The 23,714-nt window shown below is 33.9% G+C and overlaps 3 protein-coding genes across 3 annotated transcripts; 1 reads left to right on the forward strand and 2 right to left on the reverse strand.

The window, feature by feature from the left end:
* The first annotated feature begins 5,401 nt into the window (after positions 1-5,401).
* On the forward strand, positions 5,402-9,929 carry LOC107939800 (RNA-dependent RNA polymerase 2). Its single transcript, XM_016873182.2, has 4 exons — positions 5,402-6,135; positions 6,552-8,446; positions 8,719-8,869; positions 8,974-9,929. Exons 1-4 carry the CDS (start codon positions 5,596-5,598, stop codon positions 9,829-9,831), a joined length of 3,444 nt encoding a protein of 1,147 aa, XP_016728671.1. The 5' UTR covers positions 5,402-5,595; the 3' UTR covers positions 9,832-9,929.
* Positions 9,930-10,143: 214 nt separating this feature from the next.
* LOC107939801 (exocyst complex component SEC10b) lies at positions 10,144-18,762 on the reverse strand. Its single transcript, XM_041107834.1, has 25 exons — positions 18,476-18,762; positions 17,152-17,220; positions 16,760-17,014; positions 16,600-16,674; positions 16,056-16,157; positions 15,625-15,675; positions 15,441-15,546; positions 15,069-15,179; positions 14,715-14,806; positions 14,424-14,592; positions 14,260-14,336; positions 14,044-14,142; positions 13,874-13,964; positions 13,306-13,391; positions 13,043-13,216; positions 12,516-12,569; positions 12,317-12,445; positions 12,136-12,228; positions 11,896-12,042; positions 11,489-11,586; positions 11,162-11,246; positions 10,823-10,881; positions 10,617-10,715; positions 10,447-10,530; positions 10,144-10,361 (listed from the first exon to the last, which is right to left on the reverse strand). The coding sequence occupies exons 2-25, from the start codon at positions 17,218-17,220 to the stop codon at positions 10,283-10,285; spliced, it is 2,484 nt and encodes an 827-aa protein (XP_040963768.1). The 5' UTR covers positions 18,476-18,762; the 3' UTR covers positions 10,144-10,282.
* Positions 18,763-19,713: 951 nt separating this feature from the next.
* On the reverse strand, positions 19,714-22,117 carry LOC107939811 (RING-H2 finger protein ATL48). Its single transcript, XM_016873197.2, has 2 exons — positions 21,833-22,117; positions 19,714-20,054 (listed from the first exon to the last, which is right to left on the reverse strand). The coding sequence occupies exons 1-2, from the start codon at positions 21,906-21,908 to the stop codon at positions 19,882-19,884; spliced, it is 249 nt and encodes an 82-aa protein (XP_016728686.1). The 5' UTR covers positions 21,909-22,117; the 3' UTR covers positions 19,714-19,881.
* Positions 22,118-23,714: the final 1,597 nt, after the last annotated feature.

The following is a 23,714-nucleotide window of genomic DNA, read 5'->3' on the forward strand; positions in this document are numbered from 1 at the left end:
CCTTTTACATGAGTCCCAATCGGGATTGTTTTACAACTTACGAGACAGTGTCTGAATGTGTTGTTTTGATGGGAAATAATGCTTCGTGTAAAATTGGAAGTGTTGGAACGATTAAAGTTAAGATGTTTGACGGAGTTGTCAGAACACTTAGTGACGTGCGACATGTTCCAGAATTGAAGAGAAATTTAATTTCTTTTAGTACTCTTAATTCAAAAGGGTATAGATACACAGCTGAAAGTGGGGTTTTGAAGATTTCCAAAGGTTTCCTCGTTGTGATGAAAGGACAGAAAAAGACTACCAAGTTATATGTTTTACAGGGTTCTACTGTTACTGGTGATGCAACTATCGTTTCCTCTTCTTTGTCAGATGATGATATTACTAAACTTTGGCATATGCACGTAGGGCATATGAGTGAGAATGACATGACAGAATTGAGCAAAAGATGACTTCTTGATGGGCAAGGAATTTGCAAACTAAAGTTTTGTGAGCACTGTATTTTTGGAAAGCAAAAGAGAGTTCGATTCACTAGAAAAATCCATAACACGAATGAAACATTGAAGTATATTCATTCTGATATGTGGGGGCCATCTAGAGTGCCTTCGAAAGGTGGAGCTAATTTTATGCTAACTTTTATTGATGATTTTTCTAAAAAAGTTTGGGCGTTCTTCCTAAAGCAGAAAAACGATATGTTTTCCGCATTTAAGTCTTGAAAAACTATGATTGAAAAACAGACGGGAAAATAAATAAAATACCTCTGCATAGACAATGGCTTAAAGTTCTATTCTGATGAGTTTAATAAACTGTACAAGTCAGAAGAGATCGTGAGGCACTTGATAGTTCGTCATACTCCACAGCAAAACGACATTGCAGAACAAATGAACAGAACGATCATAGAGAAAGTTCGATGTATGTTGTCAAATGCCAACTTAGCAAAGTCGTTTTGGGCCGAAGCAGCCTCTACTGCATGTTTTTTGATCAACCGATCTCCATTCGTTGCCATTGAGAAAAAGACTCCACAAGAGGTATGGTCTGGTAATCCTGCTGACTATTCTAATTTAAAGATCTTTGGGTGCCCTGCGTATGCTCATATTGATAATGGAAAATTTGAACCGAGATCCATTAAATATGTTTTTTCTTGGTTATAATACTGGTGTCAAAGGGTATAAGTTATGCTGTCCTGAAAATAGAAAAGTTGTGATTAATAGAGATTTTTTTATGAAACTGTTATACTACCTAACTTATCTCTTAAAGACTCTTCCAATAAAGAAAATCAAAAGCAGGTGGAGCATCAGGTTAATCTAGAATCTACAACAGAGTCGACTCCTTAAGCCAATACAAAAATTTAGAATAGAGTTGCTTCTTTACCATAATACTCTATCTTCAAAAATAGAACTATAAGAGAAATTAAACTTCTAGAAGTATGCCGAGGCTAATCTAGTTGCTTATGCTTTAAATATGGCTGAAGATATAGATGCAAACCAAGAGCCATCTAATTATTCTGAGGCGGTTAGCTGTGAAGACTTAGAAAAGTGGATGTCTGCTATGCAAGAGGAGATAGAATCCACAAAAACAGAACCTGGGATCTTGTGAAACTTCCTAAAGGTAAAAAGACTGTTCGTTGTAAATGAGTGTTTAAAAAGAAAGAAGAGACTCTAGGAGTTGAAGAACCCAGATATAAAGCAAGGCTTGTTGCAAAAGGTTACAGTCAAATTCCAGGAGTGGACTTCACAGATGTGTTCTCCCTAGTTGTGAAGCATAATTCGATTCGAGCTTTGCTTGGTATTGTGGCCATGCATGATTTGGAGCTTGAGCAGTTAGATGTAAAAACTTTACTTTTACATAGAGAACTTGAGGAAGATATTTACATGCAACAACCAGAGGGTTTTACAGTCTCAGAAAAAGAGGACTATGTTTGTTTGCTAAAAAGTCCCTTTACGGTTTGAAACAGTCAGCAAGACAGTGGTACAAGAGGTTTGATTATTTTATGACTTCTCATTATTTCAAAAGAAATTGTTTTGACAGTTGTGTTTACTTTAAGAAAAACAGTGATGGTTCTTTTGTGTATCTACTCCTTTATGTTGATGACATGTTGATAGCAGCAAAAGATAAATGAGAGATAAGAAAGGTCAAAACCTAACTAAGTGAAGAATTTGAGATGAAATATTTGGGACTAGCAAAGAAGATACTTGGTATGGAGATTCTTAGAGATAGAAAAGCAAGTAAATTGTACCTAAGTCAGAAGGGGTACATTGAGAAAGTTCTTTGCAGGTTCAATATGCAGAGTGCTAAGCCTGTTAGTACTCCTTTAGCAGTCCATTTCAGATTTTCATCGGCTTTGTCTCCACAATCAGATGATGAGATTGAGTACAAGTCACATGTTTCATACTCTAGTGCAGTGGGATCTCTCGTGTATGCTATGGTTTGTTCATGTCCAGATTTATCATATGCAACTAGTGCAGTTAGCAGATACATGGCGAATCCTGGTAAAGAACATTGGAAAGTAGTTCAGTGGATTTTCAAATACTTACGAGGTACTAATGATGTTTGCTTACAGTTTGGAAGAACTAGAGATGGAATCATTAGGTATGTTGATACTGATTTTGCTGGAGACCTTGATAGAAGAAGATCTCTCACAGGTTATGTCTTTACAATCGAAGGTTGTGCAATTAGTTGGAAAACCATTTTGCAAACTACAGTCACTTTGTCTACCACTGAAGCTGAGTACATAGCGGTTACTAAGTTACTAAGGCTTGTAAAGAAGCTATTTGGTTGAAGGGACTATTTAGTGAACTCAATGACGACCTTCAAATCAGTACAGTATTTTGTGACAGTCAGAGTGTCATATTCCTTACAAAAGATCAAATGTTTCATGAGAGAACAAAACACATTGATGTTCAGTATCATTTTGTTAATGATATTATTGCTCTTGGTGATATTGTTGTGAGCAAAATTAGTACTCATGAAAACCCCTACAGATATGATGACTAAGTCACTTCTTATAACCAAGTTTAAGCATTGTTTAGACTTGGTTGGTGTTCATTGTTGAAGTTAAACCCTTAAGGGGTTTTATGGAAGAGGTGAAAAACTTATTCGTTGAGAATTCGTGTCAAGGTGGAGATTGTTAGAGTTGTATGACCCAAATTCTAAGAAATTGCTTGGAAGTCAAGTTAAACAAAATGAATCTTCTTTCTAAAAGCTTTAGTATTTATGAGTATAATATATTTAGCATTTATTAGCATAATATATTTGACTTTGATTAGAGTTAGGTTTTTTCAACCTATAAATAGATGTAGTCGAAACTTCTCTTGTAATCATTCGAATTCGACATAGTGAATTTTCTTCTCCTTTGCCCGTGGTTTTTTTTCCAAAGGGTTTCCACATAAAAATCTATGTATTATTTATTTTTCTTTCTCTTTTCTTTGCGATATATTGTCATTATCGAATTCAATGCATACTGATCTCATTCTATCCTAAACCTTTTGTTACCTAAAACATTGGTCTTTGAATCCCACTTGCTTACAACAACATAATTTTTTTATTTTTTTAAAAGATAGAAGATACAAAATTCATTTTAAGTATTTGATAAAATTTTAAATATTTATTTTAATTAATGAATTAGAATTAAAAGGGGGAGAATTTTTTTATTAAATACACTGATTTGAGTTTCTTTTAATACCCATCTCAAAGTTTAGAGCAATGCATTTAACTGTTTGTAATGGTTAATTCTTATATAAAAGTAATTAATTTATAAGAATGCATTATCATGGGGTAAATTTATAAATCTATATATATATGAAAGAAGGGGCTTACATCATAAGTGTCTAAGTTATACTTTTTATATTATAAAATAATGTTCCTCTAGTTTTTTGATTATATAATAAATCCTAGTTTTATCTTTATATCATACTTTAATTTTTAACTTTTATGATTTTACTTCTATAAGAAAAACTTATAATCTACTTTTAATCTCTTAAAAAAATATAACTTCACCCTTAAATATTATATTAAACAAAAAATTAACATAAATATTATATTAAAATCGAATATCAAATGATATATTAAACCTAATACATTTTCTATGGACAAAAGTGATGACTTATATATCTTAGAAAAACTATTTTACATAAACAATAGAATCAGTCTATGGAATGGAGGTTTTATAAAATGTTATATTTAATGAACTTATTTCACCAATATATGCACTTACATGTTACTCCAAAGTAAGTCAATATGTTTAGGCTTAGCATATAACAATCTTTTAATATATATAATTTGTATATATGAGGTTGATTTTCTGTGATTTTACGTATTAAATTTTGATTTGATTCAATTTTTATAAATTATTAATATAATTATTGATGTAACATCATTTTATGTTTATATATTGTATATAAAAATAATTATATTTATCCAATCTAAAAATAAATTGATGTATTTATTTATTTAAATGTGTATGATTGAATCAAAATTAAAGTTTCACGTATAAATTTGAACCACAATCAAAGTTTCATATGTATAATTGCACCAAATTAAAATTAATGTATTAAATTACACATTAAATTAAAATTTATGTATCATTTTAAAGTTATACCCCTAAATTTTTAGGATATAATAAAATAAGAGCAAAAAAATAAAAAACATTTGATAACATTTTAATTTCTTGTTTTAATAATTTACTTTTAAAATAAAAAACTACTACATTGTTAGGGTAAAATATATCATTAGTCGCCTAATTATTATTGTGTTTCTGTTTTGGTCATAAAACTATAAAAAATTCCAATTTCATCACTAACATTTTAGATCGTTTATGTTTTGATCACTCTCCGTGAAATGGTTTAGGAAAATGATAGATGTGACCTATAATAATGATAGATGTGGTCAATCTCAATTCTAAATAATTCAGTAAATTTAATTATCTATATTTACAAATGTTATCCTCAAACGTATATAATTAAATAAATTTCCCAACATCCTGATTCTATAATCTCTACCATGAAAGCTAGCTGCGTTAATGTAGGCCTGAATCAAGTCCAAAAAGGTTCCATCAACCCAACTTTTGTTATTTTCATTTGTAGGCATGATGTTTGGAGAATTGGATTTTGCGAATCAATCAACTTAAGCTTCACTTCCACTAAATCAACCTTATTTTTAGTTTCTTTTCAATCCCCCTCCAAAAAAAAATTGTTTGAAGAATGCTAAGCAACAGAAACACAAATAACTGAACAATCTTTTTGCATTTTTTATTACTATACTAGATTTTAGGAATGAACATATAATAATATATAAATATTGAGAATCAAATATGTTATTATAACATATAAAAATAACCACATCATCATCTCTTAATTATATTTATATTTAAGGGAAACAATTGGGTGTAGTTTTTTTTTTTTAATGGCTAAAGGCAACTCTAATTCCAAAGGATAAAAAACCTTGGCCCAAGTTCAATAATCATAAAACTTCAGTGAAAACAGAAAAGGAGAAAGGAAAAAAAGGGTGTAAACCACCGCGCCACTAGCCGGCAGTAGTAGACTGAAACCGAGGCAAAAGCAAACACCGGAAGGCAAAGCAAAACCTTGTGAGAGAAGAGAGGTGATGGATGGTACGGAGATAGAGAGACCCACATTACGGCTCACCCACATACCCCAAACCGCCGTTGCCAAAGATCTCTTAGACTTCTTCGAGTCCAAGCTCGGCCCTGATTCGGTCTTCGCCATTGAGATCTCTACCGACCGCAACAACTGGAAGTCTCGTGGTTTCGGCAGAGTGCAGTTCGCTGCTCCCCAAGCTAAGTCCGATGCCCTTCGTCTCTCCCGCCACGATCACCTCCTTTTCAAGTCCCATTCTCTTAAACTCTCTCGAACTTATGATGACATCATCCCCAGACCCATCAGGGCCGATCATAGGCTTGATGGTGGAGTCCTTCATGCGGGTTTTATGTCTAGTGATGATTGCTTGCGTGTCTTGGAGCGCTGGGAGGGTGTGAGAGGTTGGATAATGCCCGAGAGAAGGAGATTGGAATTTTGGGTATGGACCGATGGAGAGTGTTACAAGCTTGATTTTCTGTTTGATGATATTTTTGAGACTGTTGGCTGCTGCTTCGATGGCTCTGCATGCAATGCTCTTCTCTTGAGGGTATGCTTTTTTCATCATCGCTGCTAACCAATTATGTGTTTCCAGTCTATTACATGGTTGGTTATTTGCAATTTTGAGCACTAATTTCATGTTTACTGTCATTCTTTTAACGGGGATTTGTTATAAAGATTTCATAGCTAGAGAACTGAAACAACCGAGCTTATTCATGTTATGTGTACTTTCCAGTAAGCCTATGTTTGCAGTTTATTGAGCTTGTTAATATCATTTTGAACAAGAAAATTGCATTTATAGAAATATCATTAATGTTTTCACGATGGAGTTAATTGATTTCGTAATGCCATGGAAGGACTCGTATGCAATTATTTTAGATGTAATATACTGCTGGGGTACATATGTTGAAAACTATTAATTGTGTTAATTGTGTGGAATGGTTTTTGGATAACTATTGTTTCCAGGTAAGGTATGCTCCAAGGATATATCAGAAAGTATCTGGGCCGAATGTGGCTTCAAAATTCAGTACGGATCGGTATCATATATGCAAGGAGAAGTTTGACTTCCTTTGGGTTCGAACAACAGATTTTTCAAGGATAAAATCGATTGGGCAATCGACTTCGTTTTATTGGGAATTTAATGCAGGATTTTCAATCTCTGATATGTCTACATATCTCCCGTGTTACAGAGAAGACATCCAATCTCCATCTTTAGAGGCCAGAAGAGAATTCTCATCTCCATCAGAAATTGTTCCGCTTGTAAAGTTCCCATCAGATTCCAAGTTAGCATATGAGATCCTTTTTCAGCTCAATGCCCTTGTTCATACTCAAAAAATTAGCATTGCTGCAGTGGACACTGATCTGATTGGTATCCTCAGTGGTTTGCCTGTCGAAACCGCTGTAATGATTCTGCAGAAGCTTCGCCTGCTGCAGTCCCCTTGCTATAATCCCGTTTCATTTGTGAAAGCAAAATTACCTACGGGAAAAAACTACCGAATTCCTTTATCTGTTTCTGAAAGGTTAAAAAATCACAATGTCATGAGCTGTCGTAGAGCCCTAATTACGCCTACAAAGATTTATTGCTTGGGTCCCGAGCTTGAAACAGCTAATTATGTGGTAAAGAACTTTGTAGAATATGCTTCAGATTTTATGAGAGTCACTTTTGTTGAAGAAGATTGGAGTAAGCTTTCTGCAAATGCCATTTCTACTGGTGTGCATCTGGGTGTTTTTTCTAGACCTTTCAAAACAAAAATATATGACAGGATATTGTATGTTCTTCAGAATGGAATTGTTATCGGAGATAAGCGATTCGAGTTTCTGGCATTTTCTGCTAGTCAGCTTCGATCGAATTCTGTCTGGATGTTTGCGTCTAATGATGAGGTTAAAGCAGAAGATATTAGAGAATGGATGGGATGCTTCAAGAAGATACGTAGCATATCTAAGTGTGCTTCAAGAATGGGTCAATTGTTTAGTTCCTCGATGCCGACTCTTGTTGTCCCTGTGCAGGATGTGGAGATTATTGATGATATTGAAGTTAAAACTGATGGCATTAATTATTGCTTCTCTGATGGTATAGGGAAAATTTCTCTGCCTTTTGCTAGACAAGTTGCTGAGAAGTGTGGATTGAATCACATTCCATCAGCATTTCAAATAAGATATGGTGGTTACAAAGGTGTCGTTGCTGTTGACCGTAACTCCTTTTGGAAGATGTCTCTGCGTGATAGCATGCTAAAGTTTGAATCTAAAGTCAGGATGCTTAATGTCACCAAATGGAGTGAATCCATGCCTTGCTTTTTGAATCGAGAAATTGTTACTCTCTTCTCCACCTTGGGCATCAAGGATGAAGTTTTTGAGAGAATGCAAGAGGAACAACTGTGTCTGCTGGGCAAAATGCTAACAAATAGAGAAGCAGCTTTGGATACCTTACAAAGTTTAGGTGGAGTTAATTCCAAGAACATTCTTGTTGAAATGCTTCAGTTTTATGAGCCAAATGTCCAACCTTACCTCTCAATGATGCTTCAAGCACATTATGAGAATCTACTGTCTGATCTAAAAAGCAGGTGCCGTATATTTGTTCCAAAGGGACGGATCTTAATTGGTTGTTTGGACGAAACTGGTACACTGAATTATGGTCAAGTTTATCTCTGCATAAAAATGAAAAAAGCAGAACTAGAATGTGCAGACCAAAGTTACTTCCGTAAGGTGGATGAGGAAACAGCTATAGTTATAGGAAAGGTGGTTGTCACAAAAAATCCTTGCCTTCACCCCGGGGATGTCAGAGTCCTTGAGGCTGTTTATGAACCCCAACTAGAAGAGAAGGGTTTGGTGGATTGCCTTGTTTTCCCCCAGAAAGGTGAAAGGTATTATGGTTCACAGTTTAATTTAACTCTTGTTTTCGTATTCTTCATGGAAAACTCAATATACTCTGCTCTCCTATATGAAATAGTTGCTACCACGTGTTTGTTCCTATCATTTTCTGATCTTGAGGTCACTTATAAGATTGTGTTTGTCTTACTATTCCTGGATAACATTGTGTCTGATGCCATTTATGGCAACAAGAGGTGGTTACTGTTAGTTATTTTTGGATCTTAAATAGATTGGTGTGGCTAACGCCTACAATTTGATCTTGTAGGCCGCATCCAAATGAATGCTCGGGTGGTGATCTTGATGGGGACCAGTTTTTCATAAGCTGGGACAAAGATCTCATCCCATGTCAAACTGAGCCGCCAATGGACTACACTGGACGAAGACCTCGGATAATGGATCATGAGGTGACCTTGGAGGTAGTTTGAAACTGAGCTGGAATTTCTGATGTGATGAAACTTGGAAAGATTTGTATTTAGTTAGATTTTTTTTTCATCCTTATCCTTTGCTGAAATTTTTGCAGGAAATTCAGAAGTTTTTTGTTGACTACATGATCAACGATACTTTGGGTGCCATTTCAACTGCACATCTAGTGCATGCTGATCGTGAACCAGACAAAGCGTGCAGTGAAAACTGTCTAGCATTGGCTACTCTTCACTCTATGGCTGTTGATTTTGCCAAGACAGGCGCACCGGCTGAGATGCCTCGTGCTCTGAAACCAAGGGAGTTTCCGGACTTCATGCAGAGGGGAAACAAACCCATGTATACTTCCTCTGGTGTACTAGGAAAACTGTACCGTGCTACAATCAACTCCACAGTGCAAACAAGGTCAAAGTTTGTTTGGACAAAAGAGATGGCCGAGTTAGTTTATGATCATGACCTGGAAGTAAATGGCTTTGAGTCGCTGATATCAGTTGCGGAGACCCATAAAGAGATGTATGAAGAGAGAATGAGCTTATTGATGAGTTATTATGATGTAGAGTATGAGGACGAGATCCTGACAGGTAACATATACAACAAAGCACAGTTTTTGCTGCGAGACAACCGGAGATATGGAGAAATGAAGGAACGAATCGTGTTGTCTGTCAAGGACCTACAGAGAGAAGCTAAAGAATGGTTTAAGAGTAGCTGCAGCAAGGCTGATGAGCATCAAAAACTTGCCTCAGCATGGTATTATGTGACTTACCACCCGAATTACTTCCAGGAAAGGATGAATTCCTTGAGCTTTCCATGGATTGTTGGAGACATTTTACTGAGGGTTAAATCTCGGAATAAGTTTTTGAATAGCCGAGAAATTCAGAGAAACCGACCGAAATTCGATAATGTCTACATTAAGTCCCCAAGAAGGCATACTTCAGGTGATGAATCATCCATGGAATGACCAAATTTAATAATATTCTCCTGTGAATGTAAACTGCTGTCTCGCTAATTTGAAATGATTTGAAAGGATATGGGTAGGGAAAATCAAGGTATTTAAAATTTAAGAACTACAATTTTATTTTTATTTTTATTTAATATATAATTAAAATAAATCTAAAAATTTAAAATAAAAAATTAATATGAAAAAATTATAATGAATGGTTCAAGATTGTGGTAAAATTTTCATCTTGGCTTCTTGTTTTCGAACTCTAGATGATAATTTTTTTGAGAAGATACAAATTAACATTTAAATTAAAAAAAATGTAGTATTGTATTCAGTTATAATAAATTAAAAATGATAAATTAAGTAGGCATGGAAGAAAATTCTTGAGTTGAGATGATAAATTGTCCAAAAACAACGACAAACAAAGAGAGCTATATATTTGAATACCAGCAACAACCCCACCTCTACATCAACCAGAACCCGACCATAAAGAGCTGAGCCTCGATGCAAGTTTCGCACTCTTGTAGTCTTCTCTAAGCTGAATAAACCTGAATTTCAAGCCAAACCCAATGTCATAACACAAAAGTCTCAAATGTAATTTGCAAAGATGAATATCAATAGCATGAGCAATACCTTTGTGCATCTTTCCGGATACTAGGTGTGCCCTCAAACAAACTAGACAGACTTTCAGGAGCAACGATAAAAACATTCGCCAAGCTGGAGACAAAACAGTTTACCAATGAAATACAGGTTTAAATGTCAAAAACGGTGGTCCAAACTTTTTTGAATTCAAAATTACTTACATTCCAAGGAGTTCAAATTTCTCATCAACAGAAGGAGCATTAAAACTACGCACAAATTCTCCGTACTCTGTTATGTCACGCTTCAGTCTTAGTCCTCCACTGCAAATTAGTAGGTACATTAATGATTCAAAAGTCACATGCAAACGAAGCACACAAGAGGTCCTCACTGTTAAACAAAGTAGAAACATTAGAGCAAGGTCAAATACCTCGGATTAAAAGTAAACTTCTGCCAATGATTAAGTAGTCCTTTGTACAAGCGATTTCCCTGAAAGATATAGGATTCACAGTTTAACTTTTCAAAATGTAGTATATTCATTAGTCAAAACAGAAACAGGAAAAATGATGATAGACAAGAAAAAGAAACTTAATACCACATACCACAAAACAAAAATACAGAAAATAATCAAGGGAAATTTTACAAGTGCATGCATATCTTTGCCTATAGCATGCAAACTAATCTTGCTTGTACACAAAAATTCAGCACACTCGAAGTCGTGAAATTATGCACAATATAATCAAGGGAATATTAAATGAAAGCATCATACCAGTTCAGTCAGGAATGCTTGTTTGTTAAGACCCTCTAGTGCAGTGAACGCAGCCTCCAGAACCCGAGAAAGATAAGCAACAACTCTAAACATGGAAAAGAAGACAAGAAAATGAAATAAACCAATTTGTTTTTCATAGCTGCAGAACTAAAGAAAATAGCTACCGTAAACTGGAAAAATGGAGTTTTAATTAACAAGCAGACAACAAAAAAGTAAAACATAACCAAGCAAAAAATACTATAGGAAATGGAGTTTCTAATGTTTCCAAATCAATCAGCTTCTCATCCATGGAGTAAGACCCCACAAAAGTTGACTAAAAGGACAAACCTTGTGCAGGCATTTGTAGGACGATGATCCGGAGCCATTCCATCATCAGGTGAGCGGTAATCCGTTGCCTTTTGCTCAGCTGATAATAATCGTTCAACCTACAAAGGATTTTCAACAAGATAGCTGATAATTAAGAAAACTGAAGAGAGCAAAATAACAGGAAAAATCTATAAGCTTGGTGAGAAATAAGAGTTAAAAAATAGGCACCATGTAGTGGGTGAAAAGAAGATTCAATGAAAACAAGAAGTAGCCGACACATCAATCAGACACTGGTATGAAAGTCCCACCCTCCAAATATGAGGAAAACTTAAAAAAATTGAGCACACCCGACATTACCGTATCTGACAACCTCCCCAATAGAGTTGTCCAGAAAAATCTAAATGGAAGACTGGAAGTTAGTAACTGACCTCAGCCATCACAGTTTCAATGCATTGCTGAAGCCCTTTATAAGCAGCACCCTCTGCACTAGACATTGCTGTGGCCATTTCTTCACAAGAAGCAGCATGAGCACCATCAACAGGCAATAAGAGCCGAGATATAGAATTTGCAAAGTACTACAAATAAAAGGTAAGATAGGTTCAAATATTCATAATACTATAATATTCTTTCATAGTTAACTTCAGAAACAACCAAGAAATGCAACATACTTGCTGAACTATGGCCACGCTACTGCCACAACGCTGTACAGCAACCATAAAAGATCTGAAACTGCTCTCACCAGCAGCTGCTGCAGCTTCTGCCTGCACATCAGGTCATTAACCTTATTTCCATTTTTTTGGGTTAAATTGAACTCAAAATTCATGAATTATGTCATAATCAGGTTTTTACCGCAGAAGCAGCTGCAGCAGCCACCCTTCTACTAAGATTTGTACCTAGCACAAACCTTTCCCTCATGGTTGCAGCCTCAGTCAAGCTATCTCTAGCCCGTTCCAGTCCATCAGTAATATATTGGCTGACCTAAAAAAATGAGTTAAATTAAGTACCTAGACAAAAATCCAGACGACCAACATGTTTAAAACCAACTTACTTGGTCAAGTAGGCAAGTGAACACTGCTTTTACATTGGCTGCAAGTGTTGCAGGCTGTCAAAGACATTGTAATTCAGTTAATAATTGATCTCATTTATGTCATAATATCTGGTTCTTTTGGTCACCCACCCTTTTCTCTTTTTACCACACTAGCATTCTGTTGCATAATGCATGCTTAATTTTAATATATCCTATCATGTCACATTAGCTATATTTTATTTATCACAGTCATGGTGGCGGATAAGGCCTCTGAATTGCAAGAATTAAGAGTTTTTCAATCAACGTATTACATCAGCAAGCACATTAAGAAACCCACTGGAAGGTTAAGGTTTAGACAAAACTTTAAGGACAACAACAATTAATAGTTAATACCTAATAGAAACATTCAAAAGCATCGTCTTTTTTTCCTTAAAACCCTTTTTTTGGGTGCTAACTGCTAAGCCAAATCTTATATGCAGTGTCTCTCTTGAGCTGCAAATACTACACAATTAACAGAGCACACCTCTGATTGGTGGATAAATTATTACCTGAGACGAAAATAAAGTGCATCTGGTTAATGCTTCTTCATTCCACCGTACAAACTCTGTCACAACTGCAACAGATATTTGCTGATGCGAAGAAGCCACTGAAGCCCCTTTAGAGCGCCCTATAGTTCCAGTTGAATCAGAAACATTCTGGTTTTCAGCACGCAGTTCATCCAACTGCACCAGATCACAGATGTTACAAGCTGCAAGAATGAAGCAAATCAAGCATTCGAACTTTAGGGAACAAGCATGGCAAATTCACAAACCTTTGCTTGATACAGTTGTCCGAGAGATGCTTGTTCATGTTCAGGATATTCATCCATGTGAGATGAAAATAGAGACTCTGTGAGACCTGTAACAACAAGCAATTTCGTCATTACGGTGATAAAACAAGAAAAAATTATATAAGAGCAATTGACTTTCTACTAAAATCTTATTGTTAAATTAATATATGTCAATGGTCATACCTTTTGATAAGGTTAGTAAAACAATTATATATTCAGATAAAAGAATTACATATGAAAGAATCAAATCCAAAACAACCTTTGTGAGTTTGGACAACCTCACAAAATATCAAGAATATAATGTTACATCATATCTCTAGATTGAAACCCCATATTGTACATTTGATTAAATTTTCTAATTCATCCGACACAACCATCATCCATCACTTTAGTTTATTTTTTATTTAATCCCATCAACAGTTCTAAATGACCTTGTTCAACCATGTAGTAGCTAACCAATAATTATATTTGATTCCAATAGTTATTTAAAATTATAAAAGGAATATGCACTACAAGGAGATTTGCAAAGAAGCTACCGTCATATGGTTACCTTCAACATCCAAATCACCACATCCAACGGCTCGTAGCTCTCTAGCAAGTTCCTGGGTCTTCTCATATGCCACAGCTAGCATTCTCAAATACTGAAAGCCTCAAGTGGAATGTGTAAAGTTAAAGTTTGTTACTTTAAATTATGGATGCATTTTCTGGAGGTTTACTCACCAATAAAAGTCCGCCTTCCTCCATGGGAGGAGGATTCACAAGAGATGGCTTCACTAATAATTTGTCTAAAAGAGCAGTAACTCTCTGCTCCAAAACTCGCTGCATATGGCATAAGAAACCAAATATAACTAGCAAACAGGTAGACATAATGGGATTGCATATAAATTGATTAAATTCAATAAAAAGGGAACATGAAGGACTGATTCTTCAAGGAACCTGAACTAAAATTGACATAACATCATTAGGAGACGGGAATACTGCCATAATTGTTGCTGCTTCTTTGCGCACAGTATCTGCAAGACAAACAGCAAACACATGACATGTCTATTGGTGAACTAAAACCCTTGACTTAAGGATCAATACACAACAACTCTCTCAACCTGTGATTTCTTTGTATAATGAAGAAAGCCCACGAGCAACATTGCTAGGACTAGCTTGAGAACCCTGGTCGCCAAGAACTAGTCTGGTGTCTGAATTCATGATTTCTACATCAATGAACATTGGACGGGTTGCCACATAATGTTGCATGGCACTGCTGCCCCTGTTAAACTGCATTTATGGAAGAGAAATATTCAAAATTGGTTAACAAGATTCCTGCTCTAATAGAGGAAATTAATACTTGAATTCAATTTTATGGAGGATAAACAACTACATATACAATTAATTATTACCTGAGATAAAATTTTAGCACATTCAGACATGGTAGACAACTCCCTTCTCTGTGATGCAGCATCAAACCGAGATAACAATCTGTTCTCCAATTCTACAGAGAGTTCGGAGAAGATAAAGTCAGAGAGAGACTCGATAGACTTGTCCTTCCAATAAGGGAGACCATTTATAAGACGGAATTTTGTGGATTCCCCCCCCCCCCTTCACGATTTAATTCTAAAGCTTCTACAAATTCTTGAGATAACAAAATCAACTTACAAAATTTACATAATAATCCACTAAAACTCACTCATTTATCATTCTCATTTATTGAACAGGTTTCATGTTAGGCAAGTATAACAAAATAGTTAACATACCATTGCAGTACTCCTGAAGATTAGCAACAGCAACTTCCAATCCTCTGCTGGCAGTTGCACTTCCCACAACTGACGGTACAGCTCTGGCAATATCCTCCTCAGCAAATGATCCTAAAATTAACAAAATGACATGAAAGGTAAAAACTATTCATAAAGCATAAATAGATAAATAGATATATAAGTTTTCCAGTTACGGAAATAAGTTCCTATAGTCAAATATGTTACATTTTACCAGTTACAGTTTAGAATGGTCATATCAGATACATTGTATCACATTCAGTCAGTCAGTTTTCATGTACAGATATGGTAACTCAAAGAACTCAAGAATAATGCGCAGTAACTAAAGCTTTTGGAAAAGTGATGTCATCTTACGCAATTTCTGTGCAATTGAAGCAGCCTCAGCAACACGGCTGTCATCAGAAAATAGAGGTGAGAGTTCCATTAGATCGCCCGGACTGCTGTTAAACTCCATCAAGTACTGCAAGGTATTAAATTGTCAAAGCGTTAAAGCAACTTAAGCAACAGATAGCAGATAAAACACACCAACTCAAAGTACCTTTACAAGCTCTATGGTCTGACTAGCAGTTTCACGCTGAGCATCTGCACTCTGACAAGAAAGTACCAAATAAATGCATTCAGGGAATGCCATAAATAACTTCAATTTTTAGCAATAAGATCCATCACATGATGACAACCAACTAGGATCAGACAAAACTGGTTAGTGCAGCCAATACAATGGATCAGATTTTGCTCGTTTGAGCTTTGAAGGCTCTGATTACCATAAAGAAAACTGTGAATAAGGAAAAATGAAGCATGCTTTTCATTGATTGAATTTAGAGTATTTATAGAGCAATATTCAGCAAACAAGAATTCAAAATAAGAGTTTAAAATGAACCAAAACAAAATAAAAGATAATAATCAAATCACAAAATATCCAAACAAAAGAATTTAAAAAATTTTACTAAGTCATTTACTGTCAATTCTTACCTGCAAATGATCTCCTATTTTCGCAGCAGTCTGCCCAACACTTGAAATACGTGAATCCAGTCTCGCAAAGCTGTCGAACAATCCATCTACTCCTTTTTCCAGCTGGAGAAAAATAAGAAGTAAAACTAATCAGTTTATGACCCAATGGAAACTCATATTTTTTTGAAATTCACTTTCACCTAAAAACTTGTAATTAGAAAAATCCAAAACTTTTTATCAGATTTTTGACATAATGGCATGGTTCCATGCTGTTGCTGTTCAAGTCAACGCAGGGTGCTTTTATTTTTTATTTTTTTATTTAAAAAAAGACCTTTTATCTCAATATTCACTATTTTGTTTTCTTAAAGTCCTTACAAGCAAAAATCAGTGAAACTATAGGACTTCATCTTTCCTTTTTTAGTTTTATTATATAGAAGTATCCAAAAGACAAATACTTTCTCTAAAATAATGTTAGGCATGAAAGAAATAATTACTTCTTTCTTGTAATAACATTTCCACATGAAAGCTTCAAAAGAAAAGGTGTGAAGGAATTCTGCTGACAAACCTCAGTTAGTGTCTTCCGGTGCTTAGCATCTTGAGTAGAAACCTCTTTCTTGAGATTGTAGAGTTTTCCATCAACCTTCATCCCATATCAAGAAAATAAAAACATTAATATGAATCCTACAGCTTTTTCCAAACCCAACACCAACTATTATAGAATAGACCTGCTTTCGAAGATCAATCAACTCTTTACAAGAATCCTTGAACAGTGATAGCAAAGCATCTACTTCTGGAAATAGAGGGATAGAGTCTCCTTGTGCAAATTTTGCTGCATCGGAAGAGGCACGGGCATGTCCATTTGGTAGAGCCTCAGTCCCACCAAGGCCATGTCCACCTGCTGTATCTGCTTCTTCTTCTTGGAAAGATGGCAGGAGCTCGTTAACCAGGTTCCCAAATAATGCATCAAATGAAAAATCACCCTGCCAGTTGACATTCAACCATAAAGTTATCCAAAGGCATCCAATGAGAACACTAAAAGAGGCTCTGACAGTCTTCTTTTTGGCCAATCACAATCTTTAACTAATGGAAAGCTTAAATCAGTGGTTAGAATCATTACCTTAAAGTCATCAATGTCCAGGATGAGTGGAAGATTACTTACAGAAGAAGATTTTGACCTCTCTGGCATCTATTTGACACAGATTAAATCAAACAAAAGTAACATTAGACCATAATCAAAGTTCTCGATAGGTAGAAAAGAAAAACCCTAGCAACAGCTTAATTTTAAGATAAGAAACAATAAAAAAAAAAAAGCAAGCAAGGCAAATGTGATTATTTTTACATATGCTAGCCTGTAATCAAAAAATAGAGTTTAACTAAATATCCCATTGTGTCCTAACTTGATCCAGTACATTAATTGCCTTAGAAATAAAAAATAAAACACTTCATTTGGTATATTTCTGTATGGCCCTCCATTTTCTCAGCTACCAAATAGAAACAAATGGGAACAGGAAACTTACCTTCAATACACAGCTTAGTTACAATTCAGTGAATTTTCATCTAACTGTGATCGACAAACTCATAAGGATTCAACTAGAATGTCAAGTGCTAAATTTCTTTTAGTGACAACCCAACAGAAGCATTGCAAAATTACATGAATTACCCATCCAATAGAGATAACTCGGATTTACCTTACTTTCCAAATGAACAACAACAAATCTAGGACCAAAACTAACATGTCTAACTATTTGAAAGAGACCCAATCCCATAAATCACCTAGACCTTTCAGTCATTTGTTGGGGAAACTAACATCATAAATCTTTAACCAGTTGGTACCCAATATACATTTCTTGAGATAAGAATAATTTTTGTCCTAAAACCTAGTCTTTTTTCATTCGTTCTACAACTTGTACACAATCAGTCCTAAACCTTTTCAGTGTTAAATCTAGCCCTTTCAGCAGCCCTTCAAACGGGAGTAATAACCGGAAGCTTACATGGAATCTAAATGTCCAATGTAGATCTTGCGTGGCACCCACCCACTAGTTGAGCAAGAATTTTACCAACCTTTCCTTCCCCATTTTCCCATGAACACCATAAAAATTCCTTATAATATATTTAGTTTTATCCTCTTAAGCTTCAAAAACAGGGGAAGACTAACCAAAATTGATATCAGCTAGTACTACACATATAAAATACTACCTAGAACTTTATTAAAAAATATATAACTTTAAAACATATTGCAATTTCATATGAAAATGTCTTCAATAAATAAAAAATAAGTAAAATGGGATTTTAGCTAGAAGTCAGGCTATAGGTGAGATTGCTTTCATCAAAATCTCAAAATGCAAAAATATATAATCATGCGGAGCTCATAAAAGAATATAGCTTAAAAGGCGAGAAGTAAAGAAATTTGCAGAGATATCAAGAAATTTAGTTGATCTAACCTTGATCCACAAAAATTAAAAAGCTAAATCAGGAGTTGTATTTTAGAAAGAGAGCTGAGCTGGGGACGGAATGGGGAACCAGATTTCAGGGATGGATTGAAGGCACCCCAAAACCAGCGGTGATCTTTGGCGATGAGACTTGATCAATGGGTTTTCTTTTTCTTTTAATCAAATAATGGAAGAGGATTAGCTTTAAGCTTTAGCTACTCGGGTTGAAACGGCTTCCCGTCTTCGCTTTAGAAATTGACTTGACGGATTTAGCGAGAAATGTTATTCTTTTTTCCTTTTCTTTACCCTTTTTGGATAGGAATAAAAGGTAAATAAATTGTGCACATAAAATTAAATTAATTTTGACGTTAGATGATAATAATAAAAATTAGTCTATGATATTCCAACTAAATTTTATCATCGTGATTGCGGGAAAAAATAAAGAAAATCTTAAAATTATACATAATTTTGATTTAATATATAATTATATACATGAATTTTAATTTTGTACAATTTTATACATGAAATTTTAATTTGATCAAATTCTTACAAATTATTAACACAATTATTGATAGAGCATCATTTTATATTTATATATTGCATATAGAAATAATTGTATTTTTCCAATATAAAAATTAATTAAAATATTTATTTATGATTGAATCAAAACTAAAATTGCATGCATACATTTGAATCACAATCAAAGTTTTAAGTATATAATTACACCAAATTAAAATTCATCTATACAATTACACATTAAACCAAAATTCATGTATAATTTTAAGATAAAATTAATTTTAAATTTAAGCAAATATGATAAATTAATTGGATCAAGCTAATTACTGTTTAGATAATATTATTTAAATTAAAATGATTGTGATAAAAGTTAAAGATAATTACTGATTTTTTAAGTGATTAATTAGAATAAATACTGTTTGATGGTAGGATAAAACCTGATTAGTCGCCTTCCCAATTTGGTAGGTAAACGGACCGTGTTAAGCGAATTAGATTTGAGGGCATTGATTTATTTATTTGACGTGAGAGATACTGCTTTTTTTCGGTTTTAAATTTTATTTCACATAATTACGTAACTCGAATTATTTAATATAAAATTTTAATTAATTTTTTCGAATCCAACCAATATTAAATTTCGCTGAACCCTGAGCAGCTGGTTCTTTGTCCCTATCCTTTGGGTTTTAAACAAATACATATTCAACATTACATATACATATGTACCAAATAATAATATCTTAGAATAAGACATGCATAGAGCATATTTAATTTATTCCCAAGCTATATCAATCTGAGGGCATTTGCTTTCTTGGTATGATGCTTTTGTTCAACATCTATAGCTATAAAAAGAAATTGCATATCAAAATAAAAACAATATAATGGTTGCAACCATGAAACCGAGTGTTCTAACTCGATTTCCAGGGATTATCCCCATAGTAGTATGCAGTGCCAACCATAAGAGCAACTGTAGCTCCCTGAACTACCACCCTAGCTCGCATCAGCATCTGACCCAACTGAGAATTTCCTTGTCTAAAACTGATCAACCCCGCAGTGAGCACTCCAGCGGTAATAAGTGCACCTGTATATGCCCAAATCTATTAGTGGCTACGAATTTCGATGACTATTTGTTTCCACTAGCATCACACAGCAAAGAAGATTGTATTGGTTTTACATAAACCCGGGTTCCAGTTGGAAATAACATCTTACTTGGACTCCAAACCTTGACAACATATTAAGATGCTAAACCCTGAAATAATGTAAAATACCAAATATAATTCTAGTACTATGAAATATCACAATTAAGCCTGGTAAATGCAACAAGAGCACCAATCGAAAGTCTTAGTAAGCTAATCCCTCAATTAGTTAAGTAGGGTTCAGCATTGATTAGATTATGCATTTAAGGTAGCTAACAACATCCTAACGTGCAGCAAATGCCTAAAGCACTATAAGCTATCGAGCTGAAGATGAAAACAAAACAAAGGAAAACAGCAAACAACCTAAACATTAAATGAAGTTCAAAATAGCAATAAATAAAACCAAATTGAACCAAGTTGTAAGCAATATATCAATCTCTTTGCTATTTCCCGCAGAGAGGTATCATTAGCTCCAAATCAAAACAGGTTTCATCCAAGTTGGATTTAATAATCCATCCCAGTGTGAACTCTGCAAGATGATTAGGTAGCCAATAAATTAAATCAAATCCTTGGAAAAAGACATGGAGTTCATGTATAGAACATGCAAGGAAGGTCATTGATTAAGTTTTGGACACAAGCTTCCAAGGTTCCCAACTCCTACACAGGCACCCTTCATGTCTAGGTTTGATAAGAGTGACAGCATCACACTAACTGATAGTCACACAAGCATCTTAGGATTCAATTCATCAATGGAACTGGTAATGGTATTCACAGTGAAGCATGATCTTTCTAATTGTCATATTATAAATGAAAAGTTGCCAATAACAATTATAATACTTTGATAAAGACAAATTTGTAAAAATAAAGAAATGCAAAATAGGCAACAGTAAAATACCAAAATACAGGATGCTCATTGCTTCATGTTGAACATACAAACTTGGCCAAAAAACCAATGAAGTGAATTTTCAAAAAGTCCTCTAGAAAATTTTAAAAATAAAAAACTTGTATTTCAAATATTGATATACTATGGATATGCTCACAGTTACAATCTAGTTTCATTCAGTACTGGTTCTATTAACATGAAAGAAAAAACAAAGGTGAGACAAAGCAGCTAACTAGTCCAAGAAGCTAGAAACAAAAGACCAAGCAAATTCTCAAGCATCAACAGACAAGAAAAAGGAGTAAAGCAATACACTCAAATTGATTACAAAGAGTTGGCATCCAATCATCCACGAAAGGTCCTATTACGTCCTTTGAGGTGTAACTCTAAGAAGTTTACGTTAATTTACAGCTCCCATTTGGATAGTAACCACATGAAGCAATCCTTAGTTAAGCAAAAACTCAACATAATCGAGGACGTGAAGTGTTTTTGCAGCCAAATAAAAGGGCAACTCCAAGAATATGCTACATACACATAACAAATCAAAGCACTTAGCTACACAATTTTCACACTTGAGATTCCATTTAAAGGAATAAAGCATTAGCAATGGGGTTGTTAATTAGGTAGCTTAAACTGGCTATCAGAAACATCAATTTATTAATTAAAGCTTAAAATTAGAAAAACTTTATCAGAAACATCCTTCCAACTATGGATCTGCAAGACAAACTGAAGCAAACAAAAGTTTAATTTCTATAAAATTCGAACCACAAATCTTTCATACAAAAAATAGATAAAAAGCAAGCATAAAATCGGAGAATTTGAAGAGGGGAAATGGAAAATTACCGACAGGGACAAGAGGGTTCCTGACACGCTTCTTCTCCTCCAACAATTCTTCGAAACTAGGTTCCCTCGAACTCATCTTCTACCTTTCTGTATATTGTTCTGCTGGGATTTTGCCGCAATAGCTTTCAGCTTCGAGAAAATTACCAAAATTTCTATGTAGAAATTGCTTAGTGAGCTCAAACAATGGGTTTTGAGGTCCAATGAACTTGACCCAACTGCGATGGTGTGAGGGCCTGTTCAGTTTAATGGAGATTAGCCCGTGGTAGTTGAGGCTTTGTGGATAAAGACCCAGAGATAGATAGCAGATTTTATTAATTTTTTAATTGAATTGATTGGACTGATAAATTGTTGATTTGATCATAGATTCAGTTTTAAAAATATTGATTTGCTCTTTAAATTAACATATATGAATTAATTTATTAATATAAAATAAACAATATAATTCAATTTTTAATAACAAAAACTTTCGTGGGAGGAAAGAGTAAAGGCGAAAGCATTAAAGCTTTTAAGCAAAATAAAAATAAAAAAGAAATTAAGATGATGAGTGCAACTTTAGCTAAACAGTTTAACTTTTGTGGGCAATCCTTGCTTTTGCTTTTATTATGTTTACTTAATCTTTACTTATACCTTCCACCACCACTTTATCAATGCTTTGCAATTATTGGACTTCCCCCCTAAACTTTTGCTAATTTTGGGGGAAGACCAACTCACCTAGATTCCCTTCTTTTTCATTTTCATAATTCCCATGTACCATTTTCTTTTGTTAAACCATCAACACATTATTTCTGATTTAACATTATTTTATATTTTTATTTCACTTAAAATTAGATTTATCTAAAAATGAAGTTCCAAATCAATTATAAATATGATTTGAAAATATAAAAAGAAGAAAATTGAATGAGTCCAAATAGAGCGTCCAATCGGAATATGACATTAAAAGAATTATTAATAATAATAAATGCGGTGTGGTCCTAAATATAAAACCCAAAGGGTCTTCTCACCCATATAATATCATCTATATATTTAATGTAGTAGGTGTATCACTTCAACGGGATTTTAGTGGCAAGCCAATTCTTAATTTTTTGTTTTTGAAATTATAAATTCGATTAAAATGTTATGCTTTTCTTAAGTTATATATGTATCAAGTCTATTCATTTCACTATCCATAATTATTTTTAAATATATATTTTATTTTATTTTAATTTATATATATTATATACATAAATAATTATATTTATCTAATATAAAAATAAATTAATATATTTATTTTTTTAAATAAGTATAATTAAATTTTATAATTAAAATTTTAATATAATATATTTAATTACACATTAACGAAATTTGATCCTAGATAATATTAAATGAGTAATTATCTCGTGAAGGTGAATTTTTAATTCTAATTATAAGCAGGGCACATCAAAAACATCTTAGAAAACTAGTTTTTATCATTATGTGGGATATAACTATCGACCGATTCAATCTTTCATTAAAAAAAAAAAAGATAATTATACATTTATTGATTATTTAATGTGTTTAATTTCATCATTTAAATAATATTTGTCACGTCAAATTGTTGAAAAGCCTAGAGTTTTTTCTTTTCTCCTTAAACAACTTGCCAAAAAAGAAAAAAAAAATTGATGGTGTCTGTGTCTTTATGTGTTGCTTTCCTCGAAATAGACCCCAATTTTCTTTTATGTATTTCTTTGTGTGATAAAATGATATTAGGTAATGGAAATCACTTAATAATATTAATAACATAATGAAAATCACTAATCTATAATAAAAGGGTAAATTATACCCAATGTCACTAAACTATTAGTATGTTTATGATTTGGTCACTCAACTTCAAAAAGTTATAAAATAGTCACTGAAATATTCGAAA

Source organism: Gossypium hirsutum, chromosome D12, assembly GCF_007990345.1.
Source record: "Gossypium hirsutum isolate 1008001.06 chromosome D12, Gossypium_hirsutum_v2.1, whole genome shotgun sequence".
NCBI lineage: Eukaryota > Viridiplantae > Streptophyta > Magnoliopsida > Malvales > Malvaceae > Gossypium > Gossypium hirsutum.